Source organism: Bombina bombina, chromosome 4 (genome assembly GCF_027579735.1).
Source record: "Bombina bombina isolate aBomBom1 chromosome 4, aBomBom1.pri, whole genome shotgun sequence".
In the NCBI taxonomy this organism is placed as follows: domain Eukaryota; kingdom Metazoa; phylum Chordata; class Amphibia; order Anura; family Bombinatoridae; genus Bombina; species Bombina bombina.
Genome location: NC_069502.1, coordinates 1165996857 through 1166016180, shown reverse-complemented (window position 1 = coordinate 1166016180; position 19324 = coordinate 1165996857). Strand labels below are relative to the sequence as shown.

The 19324-nt window shown below is 40.7% G+C and overlaps 1 protein-coding gene across 1 annotated transcript in view; it reads left to right on the top strand.

Moving 5' to 3' along the window:
* The window catches only part of LOC128658131 (EH domain-containing protein 3-like), a 142482-nt gene that overhangs the window by 42165 nt on the left and 80993 nt on the right, over positions 1-19324 (top strand). Inside the window, 1 exon segment of the mRNA XM_053712631.1 lies at positions 13876-13973. Within this exon segment, the coding sequence (XP_053568606.1) occupies positions 13876-13973 (98 nt within the window).

Here is a 19324-nt window from a genome sequence, read left to right as displayed (position 1 = left end):
GTACAGGGTACGTCGCTGGTCTTTAAAGACCAGTTTGTGCAAGACGTACCCTGTACGACGCGTGTCGTTAAGGGGTTAAACAACTTTCCAATGTACTTCTATTATTTTGTTTACTTCCTTCTCTTGTTATCCTTTGCTGAAAGGTTTATCTAGGTAAGCTCAGGAGCAACAAAGAACCTAGGTTCTAGCTGCTGATTGGTGGCTGCATATATATATACTGATAGTAATTGGCTCACCCATGTGTTCAGTTAGAAACCAGTAGTGCATTGGTGCTCCTTCAACAAATGATACCAAGAGAATTAAGCAAATTTTGATAATTGAAGTAAACTGCAAAGTTGTTTAAAATTTTATGATCTACCTAAATCATGAAAGAATTTTTTTGGGTTTCATGTCCCTTTTTTAAATGATGCATTTAAGGGACATACTGATTTACTGAGTCATCTTTAAGTGGGGCAAGCAGTCTTATATTACTCTGGATAGTAGATGAGTGTATTAGGATATGCTTAGTAGTTTAATTGTCCCAGTTATGGGGGCCATGATTAAAAGGATGTGAGTACATGCAGCATACACCTGATAGACAGAGGTGTGAATGGTTGCCTTAGCTAAAGGGCCGCTAACTCACAATATACCCCCCATATACATCGCTATAATGAACTAGTCATGACAGAGGATTAAAGGAGCACTAAGTCAAAATGAAACATTCATGATTGAAAAGTTTTTTTTTTTACAATTGCATTCTCTATTATCAAAACGATCACAATGTTTTATATACACACTTGGAAGCAGCAGTTCCCACTTTGCATGTGCAAGAATTCACAGTATTTACGTATATGCATTTTGCAATTGGCTGATGGCCATCACCTGATGCAAGGGGAAGAAAAATGTAACTAACTTCATCTGAAAAAAAATCTACTCATTTGAAATTCAGACTAAGTGCTATTGCATTGTCTTTTTATTATTCACTAGGGGATAAGCCTGTCCAGAGGGCAGTTTATTTAAAAAAATCAACTGCAAACCCCAAAGCTAAAATTACAGAAAATGTAAAATTACAGAAAACAATATACAAAGCTATCCAAAATAAAACATTTAAACCTAAACTAATACCCCTATAAAAAAATCCCCCCCCAAAAATAACCCCCCCCCCTAATCTAATACTAAACTACTAAGTTAAACAGCTTTTTTACTTAAACAAATTAGCACTTACCCCCTAACAGTATAACTCCCAAAATAAAAAAAACTAACACTAAACTACCCATTTCCCCTAAAGGGGCATTTGTATGAGCATTCAGCTCTTTTACTGCCCAAAAAACCCTAATAAAATAAATAGCCACCCCAAAAAATAAAAAAAAGCCTAAGACTAAGCCCCAAATAGGTACTCACCGTTCCTGAAGTCCGGCGGTGAAGGTCTTCTTCCAGGCTGCTTAACCATCTTCTATCTTCATCTGGAACGAAGGCGGAGCAGAGGGAGCTGTCTTTCCCGATGCAGCGGTCTTCAGCGGTGTGGAGGCTCCTCTTCATCAACGTCAGTCGTACACTGAAGATTAAATGCAAGCTACCGCATTCAATTTGGGGTACCTTGCATTTGGATTGGCTGAAATTTTGAAATCAGCCAATAGGATGAGAGCTACTAAAATCCTATTGATTGTTTAAGTCAGCCAATAAGATTTCAGTAGCTCTCATCCTATTGGCTGATTTCAAAATGTCAGCCCATAGGAATGCAAGGTACCCCAATAAATATGGGGTACCATGCATTCAATCTTCAGTCTGCGACGAACGATTGCTTGAAGTGGAGCCTGGAGGACCGCCACTGAGGATCCATGCATCGGGGAAGCCAGCTCCGCTCCGCGCTGCCTTCACTCCAGATGAAGATATAAGATGATGGAGCCGCCTGGAAGAAGACCTTCTCCGTCGGACTTAGGGAACGATGAGTACCTATTTGGGGCTTAGTTTTAGGATTTTTTTTTATTTTTAAGATTAGGGATTTAATGGCCTGTAAAAGAGCTGAATGCCCTTTTTAAGGGCAATGTCCATACAATTGCCCCTTTTAGGGGCAATGGGTAGTTTTAGGTTTTTTAGTGTTAAGTTTTTTATTTTGGGGGGGTTTGGTGGGTGGGGTTTTTTTACTGTTAGGGGGACTTAGTATTTTTTTAAATGTAAAAGAGCTGTTTAACTTAGGGCAATGCCCTACAAAAGGCCCTTTTTAAGGGCTATTGGTAGTTTACTTTAGATTAGGGGGTGTTTTTATTGTGGGGGGCTCTTATTTTCATAGGGATTAGGTTTAATTTTTTTATTTTAATTTTGTTTTCTTTAATTTTAGAAAAAAAAATTGTAATTTAATGTTAGGTTTTATTATTTTAAGTGTAACTTAGTATTGGGGTTAATTTAGGGGGTGTTAGGTTAGGGGGCTTAGTAATTAGTTATTTGTGATGTGGGGGGTTGGCGTTTAGGAGTTAATTGGTTAATTAGGTTTATTGCGATGTGGGGGTTTGGCGGTTTAGGGGTTAATAGGTTAATTAGGTTTATTGCGATTTGTGGGGTTGGCGGTTTAGGGGTTAATATTTTAATTTTGTTTGCGGATTAGGGGTTAATTACTTTATTATTTTGCGATGTGGGGTTGGCGGTTTTAGTGTTTGTTAATACATTGTGCGGGAGGTTAGGTTTTTTTGTTATACTTCGTGCGGGCAGTTAGGTTTTTTTTGTTTTTTTTCTTGAGTGCGGTTACGTGTTTTTTTGTTTCGTGCGGGTGGTTGCGTGTCTTGGTTTCTCTTGTAAGGTGTATCCAGTCCACGGGTTCATCCATTACTTGTGGGATATTCTCCTTCCCAACAGGAAGTTGCAAGAGGACACCCACAGCAGAGCTGTCTACACAGCTCCTCCCCTAACCCCCACCCCCAGTCATTCTCTTGCAACTCTCGACAAGATAGGAAGTATCAAGAGATATGTGGTGACTTAGTGTTGTGTTACCTTCAATCAAGAGAAGCATAATCCGTTTAGCTTATGAGACTGCTGGCCAGCAGCCTCCTGAAAGAATTACAGCTCATTCTACTAGAGCGGTAGCTTCCACATGGGCTTTTAAACATGAGGCCTCTGTTGAACAGATTTGTAAGACGGCGATTTCGCTTCATACTTTTTCTAAATTCTACAAAGTTTATACTTTTGCTTCCTCTGAGGCTTTTTTTGAGAGAAAGGTCTTACAGGCAGTGGTGCCTTCCGTTTAAGTCCCTGCCTTGTCCCTCCCTTCATCCGTGTCCTAAAGCTTTGGTATTGGTATCCCACAAGTAATGGATGAACCCGTGGACTGGATAACCTTTACAAGAGAAAACAAAATTTATGCTTACCTGATAAATTTCTTTCTCTTGTGGTGTATCCAGTCCACGGCCCGCCCTGTCACTTTAAGGCAGGTGTTTTTATTTTTTAAACTTCAGTCATCACTGCACCCTATAGTTTCTCCTTTTTCTTACTTGTCTTCGGTCGAATGACTGGAGGTGGGGGGTTAGGGGAGGAGCTGTTTAGACAGCTCTGCTGTGGGTGTCCTCTTGCAACTTCCTGTTGGGAAGGAGAATATCCCACAAGTAATGGATGAACCCGTGGACTGGATACACCACAAGAGAAATAAATTTATCAGGTAAGCATAAATTTTGTTTTTTTAAGACTTTGTTTGCCTACACTGCATCCAGATGGATTCTGAAAATGGCAGGGAGGTGAAAGAATCCACCGCTGCATCCAGGTTGATTCCTTTGGCTGCGCAAGCAGCCAACATTCTTTTGGCTGCCTCGCACTGCCAACATTCCTTTGAGGATGCATGCGCAACTGGCGACACCGGACGCATTACAAACGCGATTATAGTATAGATTGAGCCTGATGAAACAGCCACTGGTTGGCTGAGAAACGTGTTGCTATTTTAGCATTTTAATAAAGTAAGTTTTACACTTATCACTTGCTGCCGAACTATATTCTTTCTCTACACCATTATCTTGCTACTGGATAGCTTGGAGTTCCTGATCACTGGAGAATTGGTCTACTGGGTGACTAAATTGATCCCAGCTTGCCTCTATCGCACCAAGGTAGGTGCTCTACTAAATGTGAGTTTATTTTTTACTATACCATACCTTGCTTGTACCAACAGTACTAGGCCATATAGGCACCCCTTGTGTTCTGTATTATCCTATACAGATTACTGATTATCTACCGGAGGTCAGTCTTCTGGGTGACTGGTTTTGATCCCAGACCGCTCCCTTTACACCATCAGGGGTGTCTTGACATGTGAGTGCAATTGTCACACATTATTCTGTTTGTATCCAACAATATTGGGCCATGTGGCGCTTCTGTCCTTTTAAATCTACTGCATAGTATAAAAATGTAAATGTCCACAGCACCAGTATAATAAAATGTCTTTATTGACAACAACAAAAAAATCACTTAATCATGCTATCTATCTAAATTATAGATAGATAGCATGATTAAGTGATTTTTATCACGAAACGTTGCTGTCTTGTTGTCAATAAAGACATTTTATTATACTGGTGCTGTGGACATTTACATTTTTGGAACATTGTCAGGTGGAACAGGCAGTTTCCACAGTCTGCAAGAGCACAGAATTTCTTTCCAGCAGCTGTTCCACACACGTAAGTACTGCATAGTATAGATTTGTTTAATATGCAATTCTACTGCATTTAAAGGTCCTTTACCCCCTTGAGTGCTAACGATGGCTCTGAGCCATCGCAAATTGTCTCAGTCAGGTGCTAACGATAGCTCAGAGCCGTCACTAGCACTCTCCCACCTCCTTGAGGGAGATCCGGGGGCTCCCATCCGCTCCTACCCCGGCGATCGGGCCTGCATAGTGACAGGCATTGCTGGGGCTTAACGTTTTGTGTGGTGATTTCACGCGCAATGACGTGATGCCATCACCGCAACTTTATTTAAAATTCACAATAGACAGTATAGGGAAATGGGGCATGCTACTTAGATGCCTGTATATCAGACATCTAAGTAGCTACAGACCCCCAAAACCCACCGTTGGAAAGGTAACCGCCTAATCTTTCAAATGGTATAAGTCTTGGGGATCTGAAAAACAAAACAAAAAAATTAAAAACCCTAAAATCCAGCACCCAGGTGGGAAAATGCTTAGCACTCAAAGGGTTAAGATACAAAGGCCTTAATGTAAAGAAGGATATATACGATTAGGAAGTCCGTTATTACTGTTGGCTCAACCCATTTATGGGCATGTTATTGGAAACAATGGATTGAGGCTTCAAATGGCAAAGACAGCTATTTCATATACAAAAATAAACAAAGATACAATTTATGTTTATTGTATAATCTACAGCTACCATAACAAGGAATTGAGAAAACATTAAGGGGAAACTCATTTTACATTACAATGCCCATATAAAGATACATTAAACAAGTGCAGTCCCAATGGGGGCAGAATTAAACTTATGTAAAACATCACAAAGTGCTGCAGATGGGATTTTTTGAGTTTGAGAATATGATCCGCTGTTTATTATGACGCTAATTGAATGAGATATGGGCACTCTCCATATTAGAATGAATAAAGCCAGCTAGCATTAGATAGCAAATGAAAAGCCAGCAGGCAAGAAAGGAGAGGGGGAGACTGTTGTACTAATTCAGGTGAGTTCCCTGAAATACAGCTCACCTGGGAGACGTGACATTATAATGTGATGTGTTTTATACACAGCTAGATAATATGGTGCTGCATCATATTTATCATCTTTATAACTGGCTTTGCTTCTTAAACGGAGAGAGTCCACAGCTGCATTCAAGAAACAAGTCAATACACTATCACAGTACATTGGAAACACTAAATAAAAGTGTTTATATTCTGAGTCTGTCCATCAGCGGAATCATTTAATAGAGATCTTGGTAGGTGTGACTGTGAGCAAACAAGCACAATTTACCATATCTAGCTACAAACTTAAAGGGACATAGAAGCCAATATTAAACTTTAATGATTCAGACAGATTGAACAATTGTTAACTGAAATAAACTGGATTTTGTTTTTAATCAAATTTACTTTTTTGTTCTCTTGATATCCTATGCTGACATTTCACTTCATTCCTTAAGAGTTTAGAGCATATCTAGATAAGCTGGGGTGCGTGCACATATCTTGAACTCTGTATAACTTTGAAAACATAGCTGCCAAATAGTGCTTAAAACACATGCATGCTTCTCAGCATACCTCAGTATGCTCTCATGAAAATGATCTTAGTTTGAACAAACAATCGCAAGAGAAATTTTGATAATTGTAGTAGCTAAGCGTTTTTATTTATTTTAACTCTATTGATCTATCTAATACTGTATCTTATGAAAGTTTTTAATCTGGCTTCCATTTGACTGTGTGTTCTGCCTTTAATTTGGCTTTATGAAACCTAGCGCTGGCATGCAAAAACTTTTAGATGGATCTTGTGCCTGTGCCATTTTAGCTCATTTCCTTAGTCAGTTTGGCTGCAGGTCGCTCTCTACCATTCATGTTTTGCAGGGTTAAACTATACTCCTGTTACAGATCTTCAGCTTTTCATTACGTAGTGTAAAGTTTCCTAACTGTAATGCGATTTACAGTACATGTTCCACAAACAGACAGACGGTGTGAAAATAAATAGGAAAAATGTTTGCTTTGCAAATGGAAACTTTTTTGCCTAAGCGGAATATTATTGTGATTTCAATAAATATTTTGCTATGCTGCAAAAAACCCCAATTTATTTCAATTTTAATGATCAGATTCTTGTTAATGATGGTGCTAAGGTAGCGATTTACTGAATTGTGAGTTTATGGTCATGTGTAAGGGTGCATGTTAGTATGCTCCTCTAACAGTGTAATATCGTCTACGTGCCTTCTTATTTAAAGCGCTAGGGCTATGAAGCCAGAAATAAGCAGAAAAGAGAACATGCAATAGCCTTGCTATGCGTAAGTTAGTGATTTTTATGATAAAACTTTAGTATAAAACATAATGTTTATTGTTTCAGATGAAATAGCAAGATTGTCAAATTAGTGATAAATGTAAATGTGTTTATGACCTGCCCATCAAATGTTATGATGTTTACAATACAAATGAACTTACTACATGACAGAAGTTACACATAATCTTCATAAGGAGTAAAAAATCGGAGCAGAGCAAGTTATATAAAATCTAAGAGTGAACAGCCCCATTACTGCTTCTACCAGATCCCTAATTGCATTGTTATTTATCATTACCCTGGCAGCAAAAATATCCTGAATAAGGCAACTTTTTTTTTTCATAGTTGTGGAGACCTTGCTCAATGATTGAGTTGTGGGAATTGTCCTTATAAGCCAGTGAGCAACTAATCCTTGAGTATCAGCTGTGAATAAACATTCATATTTTTCTAATCTACTATGTTTAAAGGGACATGACACCCAAACATTCCCATTCATGATTCAGGCAGAGCATGCAATTAACAACTTTCCCATAAACCTCTATCTAAGTTTCTTCATTCTCTTGGTATCCTTATTTGAAAAGCATACCTAGGTAGGCTCATAAGCAGCAATGCATTACTGGGAGCTTGCTGTTGACATGTGTCGTCATTGGTTCACCAGAAGTGATCAGCTAGCTCCCAGTAGTGCATTGCTGCTCCAACAGAAAAATACAAAGTAAGTTGTTAAATCACTCTCTATATGAATCATGAAAGAATAAAATGTGAGTTTCATGTCCCTTTAAACTGCTTTAACCACCTTTTTGTCAAAGTAGAAAAAAAAATATTTGAACATATTCATTTGCTGTACTTTCATATGCATCAGGGATGGTCAACTGGTGGCACTTGGGTCACATGCAGCCCCGGGAAAAAGCATAACTTACAACGTATACGAGGAGAGTCCATGGCTTCATTCATTACTGTTGTGAAATTAAGAACCTGGCCACCAGGAGGAGGCAAAGGCACCCCAGCCAAAGGCTTAAATACCTCCCCCACTTCCCTCATTCCCCAGTCATTCTTTGCCTTTCATCACAGGAGGATGGCAGAGCAGAGAAGTGCTGAAGATCGGAGTAGTCTCTTATGGAGGGTAGTACTCTTCACATTGAGACTGAAGTTTAAGTAGTCCTGTCAGCCTCTCAGTTAGAGCCTTGGTGAAAGTTAGAGTCTGGAGATGCAGGGAGAATCTTTCTACGAAACCATTAACGGCTCCACAAGCAATCAGCGTTGACGAGTTTCTCTGCCTGCTTTCTGCACTCAAGTCAATATCAGGAGCGAGGCTACTAACCTGTCACACTTGAAGGGCCGTGTTGCTGTTCCACAGCGTAGATTCTAAGAAGATCATTTTATTTTTTATTACATAATGATATCACGGAAAACAGGTTCACAGTGCGACGCCTTTTATCTTTAAAGAATCAAGGGTTAATATTCCTGGCAAGGGGATTATTGAACAGGGGGGGTTTATGCATGATATTGTTTGTGTCATTGCTGCGTTATGTGCGAGATGAGGCTCTGGCAATGTGTGGAACTTTCAGGTTATTTACGGGAGTATTGCACGGCCCTTTTTTTTGGCGCGTTTTTCTCCTTAGTGCAGGGGCGATCCTGCCAGGCATTACATGTGACGGGGTGTGGCTATCCCTCTTTCGCTGTTGATCAGCGGCGCAGGAGACAAAATGGTTTCTGTAGTCCGGTTCATAGGAGGTGGTGAGTGCCCCGGCCACTGGAGGTTATATAGGTGCCTATTTATTAAGTTAATCTAGTCCGTAATAAAAGCGCAAGCTATGGAGGACTCTTGACGCGTTAGAGGGTACTCCCTCTTTAACAAAGTCTCATTCCTGTGTTTATTGTGAGGAGGTTCTGGTAGAACAGCCTGCTCAACTATGTTCCACATACGTTGATAAAGTTACGACATCTTAAAGTAAACAGATGTCTAGTACTACTGAGCCGTCCACCTCTGAGGGTTCCCTGTCCCGTGAGGTGCGTTCATCTCCAATTGCACATGCAGCGGGCCAGGGTCCAACCATTACTCCTGCGGGAGAGATTCTTTGGCCATCAGATTTTGCGGATTAACTGCAAACGGTGGTATCGAAAGTGATCCATGTCTTACCACGTTCTGCTAAGCGTAAGCATAGGGCGTATCCTGGCGGCCCGGCCCAGAGATTGTCTACCCCTATGGAAATATGAGAGGCGTTAATACGATGATGAGGCCCACTCCGACTCTTCAGAGGAGGCCCCTTCTGGGTCGGAGTCCGTGTCATCTAAACCGCCGGCTGCGGAGGAGCCTGACTTTAGGTTTAGAATAGAGAATTTGCGCTTTTTGCTGAAGCAAGTGCTTGCTACTCTGGAGGTTTCCGGAACCGATGCTTCCGGAGGAACCTGCGATTCCTTAGCTTGATAAGGTATATGAGGACAGGGTGATGCCTCAGGCCTTTTCGGTTTCTGTTAAGATGGCTAATATTAAGAATGAATGGGAGTGATTTAGGTTCTTCCTTTTCCTCTTCTTCTTCCTTTAAGAAACTGTTCCCAGTTCCGGACTCACAGCTTGAGCTGTGGGGTACTGTCCCTAAGGTGGATAGTGCTATCTCCACGCTCACGAAGCGGACAACTATTCCCCTCGAGGATAGTTCGTCGTTTTAAGAGCCCATGGATAAAAAGTTAGAAAACCTGTTAAGGAAGATGTTTTAACACACAGGGTTAGTTTTTCAGCCGGCAGTGGCCGTAACAGCTGTTTCTGGAGCTGCAACATATTGGTGTGAATCCCTGTGTGACATGGTCGAGGGGGAGCCTTCCATCGACGAGATACAGGATAAGATTAAGGTGCTGAAGGTCGCCAATTCTTTAATCTGTGATGCAAATATGCAAATTATTCGCCTGAACGCTAAGGTGTCAGGTTTTTCCGTTTTAGCTCGCAGGGCTCTGTGACTAAAGTCTTGGTCTGCGGACATGACCTCTAAGTCAAGGCTGTTGTCCCTGCCTTTTCAAGGAAAGATTCTGTCCAGGATTGGATTCGATCATATCCACGGTTACGGGAGGCAAGGGAGCTTTCCTACCGCAGGATAAGAAGGCTAAGCATAAAGGATCTACTTTTCGTACCTTTCGTGTTGACAAGGCCCAGCGCCACCAGCCAGCCGTGAAAGTGGACCAATCCAAGGGAACTTGGAAGCCGGCTCATTCTTGGAATAAGTCTAAGCAGAGCAAGAAGCCTGCCGAGACAAAATCGTCATGAAGGGGCGGCCCCCGACCAGTCTCCGGACAAAGTAGGGGGCAGATTATCTCTCTACTCTGGAAGTAGTCGCCCAGGGTTACAGGATAGGGTTCAGATCCCATCCGCCCAGGGGCATATTCCTCCTGTCAAACCTGTCTTCAAGACCAGAAAAGAGAGAGGCCTTTGTAGCGTGTGTGTGGGATCTCTCCTCTCTCTGTGTTATTGTACTAGTACCCCAAGGGGGTCTAGGGTACTATTCAAATCTTTTTGTGGTTCAAAACGTTCCGCCCGATTCTGGAAAGTGTTTAAACAAGTTTCTGAGTGTTCCATCGTTCAAAATGGAAACGATCAGATCTATTCTGCCCCTAGTTCAAGAGGGACAGTTCATGACAACTATAGACTTGAAGGACGCTTACCTTCATGTGCCAATTCACAGGGACCACTTTAATGTTCCTAAGATTTGTGTTTCTGGACCAACACTCAGTTTGTGGCCCTTCCCTTTGGTCTGGCGACGGCCCCAAGAGTCTTCATGAAGGTTCTGGGGGCCCTACTTGCAGTGGCCAGATCCCGAGGCATTGCTGTGGCGCCCTATCTGGACGACATCCTAGTCCAGGCGCCATCGCTCAGTCTTGCAGAGGACCAGAGTTCCCTGGTTCCCAGCAACAGGGTGGAGTTCCTGTGCACGATAATAGACTCTATGTCCATGAAAATATTTCTCACAGACCATCGACGCAGGAAGATTGCGTCCTCTTGTCTTGCCCTTCAGTCCTTCTCAATCCCCTCGGTGGCTCAGTGTATGGAGGTGATCGGACTCATGGTTTCCAGCATAGACGTCATTCTATTCGCCAGGTTCCATCTCAGACCTCTTCAATTGTGCATGTTGAGATAGTGGAACGGCAATCATTCAGATCTATCACAACAGATATCCATGGATGCTCAGACTCGGATCTCCCTCTCTTGGTGGATCCGTTCGGAGCAACTGTCCATGGGGACATCCTTCTTGAGACCGTCCTTGGAGATTGTGACCAGGTTCGCAAGTCTGGCAGGATGGGGAGCTGTTTGGGGTGCCAGGATGGCACAAGGAAAGTGGTCCCGGGAGGAGTCTCTCCTTCCGATAAATATTCTGGAACTCTGAGCAATCTATAATGCTCTGAAGGCATGACCTCCTCTGGGGTCATTCAACTTCATCAGATTCCAGACCGACATTACCTCAGTGGCTTTCATCAACCATCAGGGTGTACGAGGAGTTTCCTAGCCATGAGGGAGGTGTCTCGGATCTTGGAGTGGGAGGAGTCCCACAGCTGCTTGCTCTCAGTGATTCACATTCCAGGTGTGGACAACTGGGAAGCAGACTTTCTCAGCAGGCAATCCTTTCATCTGGGGGAATGGTCTCTTCACCCTGAAGTGTTTGCGGAGATTTGTCTCAGGTGAAGAATGCCGGAGATATACCTCATGGCGTCTAGACTAAATTGCAATATGGGTTGAGGTCCAGGGATCCCTAGGCAGAGCTGATAGATGCCTTAGCGGTGCCTTGGGGGTTCAGCCTAGCTTACATTTTTCCACCGTTACCACTTCTACCTCGTGTAGTGGCACACATCAAACAGGAACAAGCTTCAGCCATTTTGATTGTTGTGGCCCCCAGAGGACTTGGTTTGCGGATCTGTTGGGGATGTCATCCTCTCCGCCATGGAGGTTACACTGTCGCAAGGATCTGCTGGAACAGGGACCTTTTCAACATCGAAATCTAGATTCTCTGAGGCTGACTGCATGGAGATTGAACGTCTAGTCTGGGCCAAGAGAGGCTTTTCTGAAAGTGTGATTGATACTCTAATTCAGGCAAGGAAGCCAGTCACTCGTCGCATCTATCATAAGGTGTGGAGGACTTACTTATCCTGGTGTGAGAAGCATGGAGGTGAAGGTATCCAGGATTCTGTCCTTTCTCCAAGACGGTTTGGAGAAGGGTCTTGCCGCCAGTTCCTTAAAGGGACAGATTTCGGCATTATCAGTCTTGTTGCATAGGAGACTCCCTGACATCCAATCTTTTGTTTGGGCTCTGTCTAGAATCAGGCCTCTCTTTAGACAGTCTGCTCTCCCATGGATCTTAAACTTGGTCCTTAAGTATTGCAGAAGGTTCCATTTGAGCCTATGCATTCCATTGACATTAAGATTCTGTCCTGGAAGGTTCTCTTCCTGTTGGCCATTGCATCGGTACGCAGAGTATCTGAACTGGCTGCCTTGCAATGTGAGCCTCCTTATCTGGGTTTTCATGCGGATAAGGCTGTGCTTCGCACTGGTTTGGGGTTTCTTCCCAAGGTGGTGTCTAACAGTAACCTCAATCAGGAAATAGTGGTTCCTTCTTTGTGTCCTAACCCTTCTTCTTCTAAGGAGAGGTTACTTCATAACCTGGATGTGGTTCGTGCCCTAAAGTTCTATCTTCAGGCTACAAAGGATTTCAGACAATCTACATCTCTTTTTGTGGTATATTCAGGGAAGCGCAAGGGGCAGAAAGCCTCTTCTACTAATTTGTCCTTTTGGTTGAGGAGCTTGATTCGCTTGGCCTATGAGACAGACAGACATAAGCCTCCTCAGAGGATCACGGCTCATTCAACTAGAGCTGTAGCTTCGTCTTGGGCCTTCAAGAATTAGGCCTCTATGGAGCAAATTTGTAAGGCAGCTACAAAGTTTTACAAATTTGATGGGTTTTTTTTTCTTCTGCGGAAGCTGTTTTTGGGACAGAGGTTTTGCAGGCTGTGGTTTAGGGTCCGCCTTTTACCCACCCGGTTTCATTCAGTGTCCTCTAGAGCTTGGGTATATGTTTCCCAACAGTAATGAATGAAGCCGTGGACTCTCCTCCCTTTTAGATGGAAAACATATATTATGTTCACCTGATAATTTCATTTCCATTGTAGGGAGGAGAGTCCACGTATCTCCGATGGGCGGACCTAAATTTAATTCATCTTCTGGCACCATTTTAACCCTGATATTTCTCCTACTGTTCCTTGTTCCCTCAGCAGAATGACTGGGGGATGAGGGAAGTGGGGGGGGGGAGGTATTTAAGCCTTTGGCTGGGGTGACTTTGCCTCCTCCTGGTGGCCAAGTTTTTAATTTCCCAGCAGTAATGAATGAAGCCGTGGACTCTCCTCCCCACAATGGAAATGAAATTATCAGTTAAGCATAACTTATTTTTTTGTGGCCCCAGGAAAAAGCACTGGGGACTTCTTGTAGTTGGACAAACCATGGGGACCTCTGGAGAGGAGTACAGCAGACAGCTGGTACCCTGCAACCTTACCTAAACCTGACCCTGTGACACTGGACATTTTTAGAAAATGTTTAATTAGAAAATGTTTAATTATTTGTGTGTTTAACTATAAATTTAAATGTGGCCCTTAATGCATTTAAAATATTGACCTTGGGCTCCCATCTGTAAGGATTTTGGCCATCACTGGTATACACAATCATTGAGGGACCTCACAGATTCAGCAGGGCTTGCAATGCAACTTACAGTGTGAGTTATTGAATCCATACAAGCATGAGACTGTAAAACTGAATGCAGATTCATCCTCACACCAAACCTTCATCAAAAACATACTCCTCCATATCTTTGAGCTAAGCAAATCTTAGTTTAATAATCTTTCATTACAAATTTGTAACAACCTGTTTGACAACCACTGTAAAAACTAACTGATAGCGTCCACTTACTGACCGATTTATTCTGATCTTGCACAGGTTTGTTTGTGCACAGTTACCTAACCCGGTGTTGGAGAGCATCAGCGTGATTGACACTCCTGGGATCCTGTCTGGTGAAAAGCAGAGAATTAGCCGAGGTATGAGAAGTTCCCATTTATTAGTATGTGAAGAGTTTTATAATATTTTCTTTCTGTATTTAAGCTTTTTATCCTTTGGTCTTACTGTACTGGTGCATCTAATGTTTTTTTTCTTCTTCTTACTGAATTTATTAATTCCTAGCTTATTTAAGACGTTTAGAAATCTTGAATATTTGAACCAAGAAGCGTTATTAAATTCAGCTGGTTTAAAATACAGCTTAAAGGGACAGTCAACACCAGAATTTTTGTTGTTTTAAAGATAGATAATTCCTTAATTACCAATTCCCCAGTTTTGCATAACCAACAGCTATAATTATACACGTTTTACCTCTGTAATTACCTTGTATCTAAGCCTCCGCAGACTTCCCCCTTATTTCAGTTCTTTTGACAGACTTGCACATTAGCCAATCAGAGCTGGCTCCATGGTAAATTCATGTGCATGTGCTCAATGTTATCTATATGAAACACGTGAACTTATGCCCTCTAGTGGTGAAAAACTATCAAAATGCATTTAGATTAGAGGCGGCCTTCAAGGTCTAAGAAATTAGCATATGAACCTCCTAGGTTTAGCTTTCAACTAAGAATACCAAGAGAACAAAGCAAAATTGGTGATAAAAGTAAATTTGAAAGTTATTTAAAATTACATGCCCTATTTGAAACATGAGTTGTTTGTTTGTTTTTCACTTGACTGTCCCTTTAACACATTTTTTTCAGCTGTACAATCATTTTTCATTTAACATTCAGAAACCTGATATTTTGTTTTAATACAGGCATTTGATACAGTGCCACATGAGAGATTAATGCACAAAATTAAGGGACTGGGAATAGCTGAAAATGTTAGCTCATGGATAAATAACTGGATAAAAGATAGGGAGCAACGAGTAGTAGTAAATGGATCATACTCAGATTGGACAAAGGTAATCAGTGGCGTCCCCCAGGGATCAGTACTGGGCCCTGTTCTTTTTAATATTTTTATAAATGACTTGGAGCAGGGATTAAATAGCGACATCTCTATTTTTGCAGATGATACTAAGTTAAGTAAGGTCATTAGGTCAGAGCAGGACGAACTCTCTTTACAAAGGGATTTGCTAAAATTAGAACTATGGGCAAGTGAATGGAAAATGAGATTTAATACGGAAAAATGCAAGGTTCTACATTTTGGAAGTAAAAATAAGCAGGCTACGTATTTTTTAAATGGGACAAGACTTAGCCAAACACAGGAGGAAAGGGATTTGGGAGTAGTAATAGATAACAAGCTAAAGATGGGTGCACAATGCAGGGCAGCGGCTTCAAAGGCTAATAAGATACTAGCATGTATTAAAAGAGGCATTGATTCAAGGGAGGAAAGCATAATTGTGTCATTATATAAAGCCCTGGTAAGACCTCACCTTGAGTTTGGAGTGCAGTTCTGGGGACCGATTGCTAAAAAAGATATTGCAGAACTAGAAAAAGCTCAGAGAAGGGCCACAAAGCTAATAAGGGGATTGGAGAAATTAACCTATGAGGAGAGGCTAGCCAAACTGGGTCTGTTTTCTTTAGAAAAAAGGCGCTTGAGAGGTGACATGATTACTTTATATAAATATATTCAAGGCCCATATACAGAGATGGCAGAAGCTCTGTTTATTCCAAGAAAATTGTTTCTGACAAGAGGTCATAATTTAAGGTTGGAGGAAAGGAGATTTAATCTCCTGCAACTGAAACGTTTTTTCACTGTAAGAGCAATAAAATTGTGGAACTCATTACCAAAGGAGGTAGTGAATGCCAATACCATAGATACATTTAAAAATAGTCTGGATAAATTTCTGTATATAAACAAATTTAATGGATATGATTGCTAGTATTAAATGGGTCACCTTTTAATGGGGTTATTTAAGCTTAACTGGAGCTTTTTGTAAGTATTTTAGATTTGTATAGGTTGAACTCGATGGACTTCAGTCTTTTTTCAACCTTATCTACTATGTTACATAACATTTAAAATATTTCACTTCTAAATAAATATCCTATTCTTATTTATAAAAGTTCAAGAAAACGGCAGCACCACCTTGATATGCAGTAAATCCTCTTTATTCTTTATGTAGGAGCATGTACAAAATGACTACATTTCGGGTCACATACCCTTAGTCATGTCAATTACAACTGTGTATTACAACAACCTTAAATACCATAACCAGGTGAACTGGCTCCTCCCCTTTAACTATTACTTATATTTTTCATTCTGGTTCAATCCAGCTCCCCCTATTGGCAGAGGAGTTAAACTTCAATACAAAATAAAGCAAAACGAAATACACACATACAGATATGTAGCAGGTTAGCCTATCAAAAATGTTTTTCTTTTTCTGAGGAAAAAAATATATACATATTCTTTTATATGACATGAATATACCCAAGTCAAAGTCTCTGTTCATTCCTTTTGGTTTTAAAGCATCTAGGGTATAAATCCAGAATAATTCTTTCCTTTTTAGCAGCAGTTCCCTGTCACCTCCTCTCCTGGGAACAGGGACCCAGTCTATGACCTGAAACCTTAACTGTGAAATGTTGTGGCCTGCCTCTAAAAAATGGCAAGCTACCGGGGCTTCTATGTCCTTTCTCCTAATGCCAGATTTGTGTTGCACCATTCTATCTCTTTGTGTCGTTTCGCCAATGTAAATTTTGGCACACGGACACTTACATTGGCGAAACGACACAAAGAGTAAGAGATAGAATGGTACAACACAAATCTGGCATTAGGAGAAAGGACATAGAAGCCCTGGTGGCTTGCCATTTTTTTAGAGGCAGGCCACAACATTTCACAGTTAAGGTTTCAGGTCATAGACTGGGTCCCTGTTCCCAGGAGAGAAGGTGACAGGGAACTGCTGCTAAAAAGGAAAGAATTATTCTGGATTTATACCCTAGATGCTTTAAAACCAAAAGGAATGAACAGAGACTTTGACTTGGGTATATTCATGTAATATAAAAGAATATGTATATATTTTTTCCTCAGAAAAAGAAAAAAATGTGATAGGCTAACCTGCTACATATCTGTATGTGTGTATTTTGTTTTATTTTGTATTGAAGTTTCACTCCTCTGCCAATAGGGGGAGCTGGATTGAACCAGAATGAAAAATATAAGTAATAGTTAAAGGGGAGGAGCCAGTTCACCTGGTTAAGGTATTTAAGGTTGTTGTAATACACAGTTGTAATTGACATGACTAAGGGTATGTGACCTGAAACGTAGTCATTTTGTACATGCTCCTACATAAAGAATAAAGAGGATTTACTGCATATCAAGGTGGTGCTGCCGTTTTCTTGAACTTTTGTATTATCCAAAGGTTTTTGCAGTGACCTGTGGGCGTGCACACCTGTTTGTTTGTTTACATTGGATTTTGCAATTCTTATTTATAGTTATACGTTTTTATAAAAAAAAAAATATTGGTCAATTTAATTCTTTAATATTCAAATCACTTTATTTGAATGTTTTTTACACTTTTTTTAAAAAAAAAAAGTTTCAATTTTTTTTACAAAAGTGTTTCACATTTTGTAATATTCGTTGTAAAGGGTATTATTTCCCTTTACACCTAGTGAAGGTAGACATTAATTTTTGCAAAAAGTTATTAATGGCTTCAGTGTGAACTGAGGACAAAAAAAGTATCCTCCATGGTGTAATCTTTTTCAGCAGTTATTTTAATGAATATCAGCCAGCCAATTAAAGATTTTCTAGCAGTTGCTTGCAAACGTTTGGACTTTGGGATTTGGCATACATATATATCGTTAACTTCAGTTGCACTCAAGCGATTGTGCTTTCAACTTGTAATGCGAGCGCTACATCCGAAGCATGTAAACAGCCACGATAAACCACTTTTCACTCACGCGTAATTGTTAGCACACAACTAGTAATCTGGCCCTGAGTTAATAAATTTGAGTGTTCAGATTGTAACTGAAACAAAAACGTGCAGTTGCTCAGTTCCCCTTTATGCAGTCTTGTATCATTCTCTAATATTTATTCAATTGCATTTTATAATACAACAAATGCAATAGTAAATATTTCACTGGTGTGTTAAAGCTATTGCTATAGTATAATGTCATTAGTTAAGGAAGTCTCCCTACTGCACACCTTGGAGTAATTCTATACGATATATACAATTAAAAAGAGGTATTAAGTGAAGCTAATAAATAATTGATCCATATAAGTGCCTTGTTACCAGCTAATGTTCCGTACCATTTGCACTGCTCTTGTTAAGCTAAGAGTAAGACAATCTATAAGTGCCTTGTGTGCTAATTAATTAATGATGATCCTTGTATGTGGTACTAAGGGAAAAAGAGAAAGTTGTTGTCATAGCTAAATAGGATAAATGTTGTTTCTTTCTAAGGTTAGTGTTAACTTAGTTTAAACTATTCATTTTACTCAGTGTGTGTTGTATGCTAGTGACACTGTGTATCTCTGTGTTGTACGTTAGTGGTGGTCTGTATGTGGGTGTTGTATGTTAGTGACACTCTGTATCTGTGTGTTGTATCTTAGTGACACTGTGTATCTGGGTGTTGTATCTTAGTGACACTCTGTATCTGTGTGTTGTAAGTTAGTGACACTGTATCTCTGTGTTGTATCTTAGTGACACTGTGTAACTGTGTGTTGTATGTTAGTGACACTCTGTATCTGTGTGTTGTATCTTAGTGACACTGTGTATCTGGGTGTTGTACGTTAGTGATGGTCTGTATGTGGGTGTTGTATGTTAGTGACACTCTGTATCTGTGTGTTGTATCTTAGTGACACTGTGTATCTCTGTGTTGTACGTTAGTGATGGTCTGTATGTGGGTGTTGTATGTTAGTGACACTCTGTATCTGTGTGTTGTATCTTAGTGACACTGTGTATCTGGGTGTTGTATCTTAGTGACACTCTGTATCTCTGTGTTGTACGTTAGTGATGCTCTGTATCTCTGTGTTGTATCTTAGTGACAGTGTGTAACTGTGTGTTGTATCTTAGTGACACTGTGTATCTCTGTGTTGTACGTTAGTGATGCTCTGTATCTCTGTGTTGTATCTTAGTGACAGTGTGTAACTGTGTGTTGTATCTTAGTGACACTGTGTATCTCTGTGTTGTACGTTAGTGATGCTCTGTGTTGTATCTTAGTGACAGTGTGTAACTGTGTGTTGTACGTTAGTGACACAGTATCTGTGTGTTGTACGTTAGTGACGCTGTGTATCTGTGTGTTGTATCTTAGTGACGCTGTGTATCTGTGTGTTGTACGTTAGTGACACAGTATCTGTGTGTTGTACGTTAGTGACACAGTATCTGTGTGTTGTACGTTAGTGACACAGTATCTGTGTGTTGTATGTTAGTGACACTCTGTATCTGTGTGTTGTATGTTAGTGACAC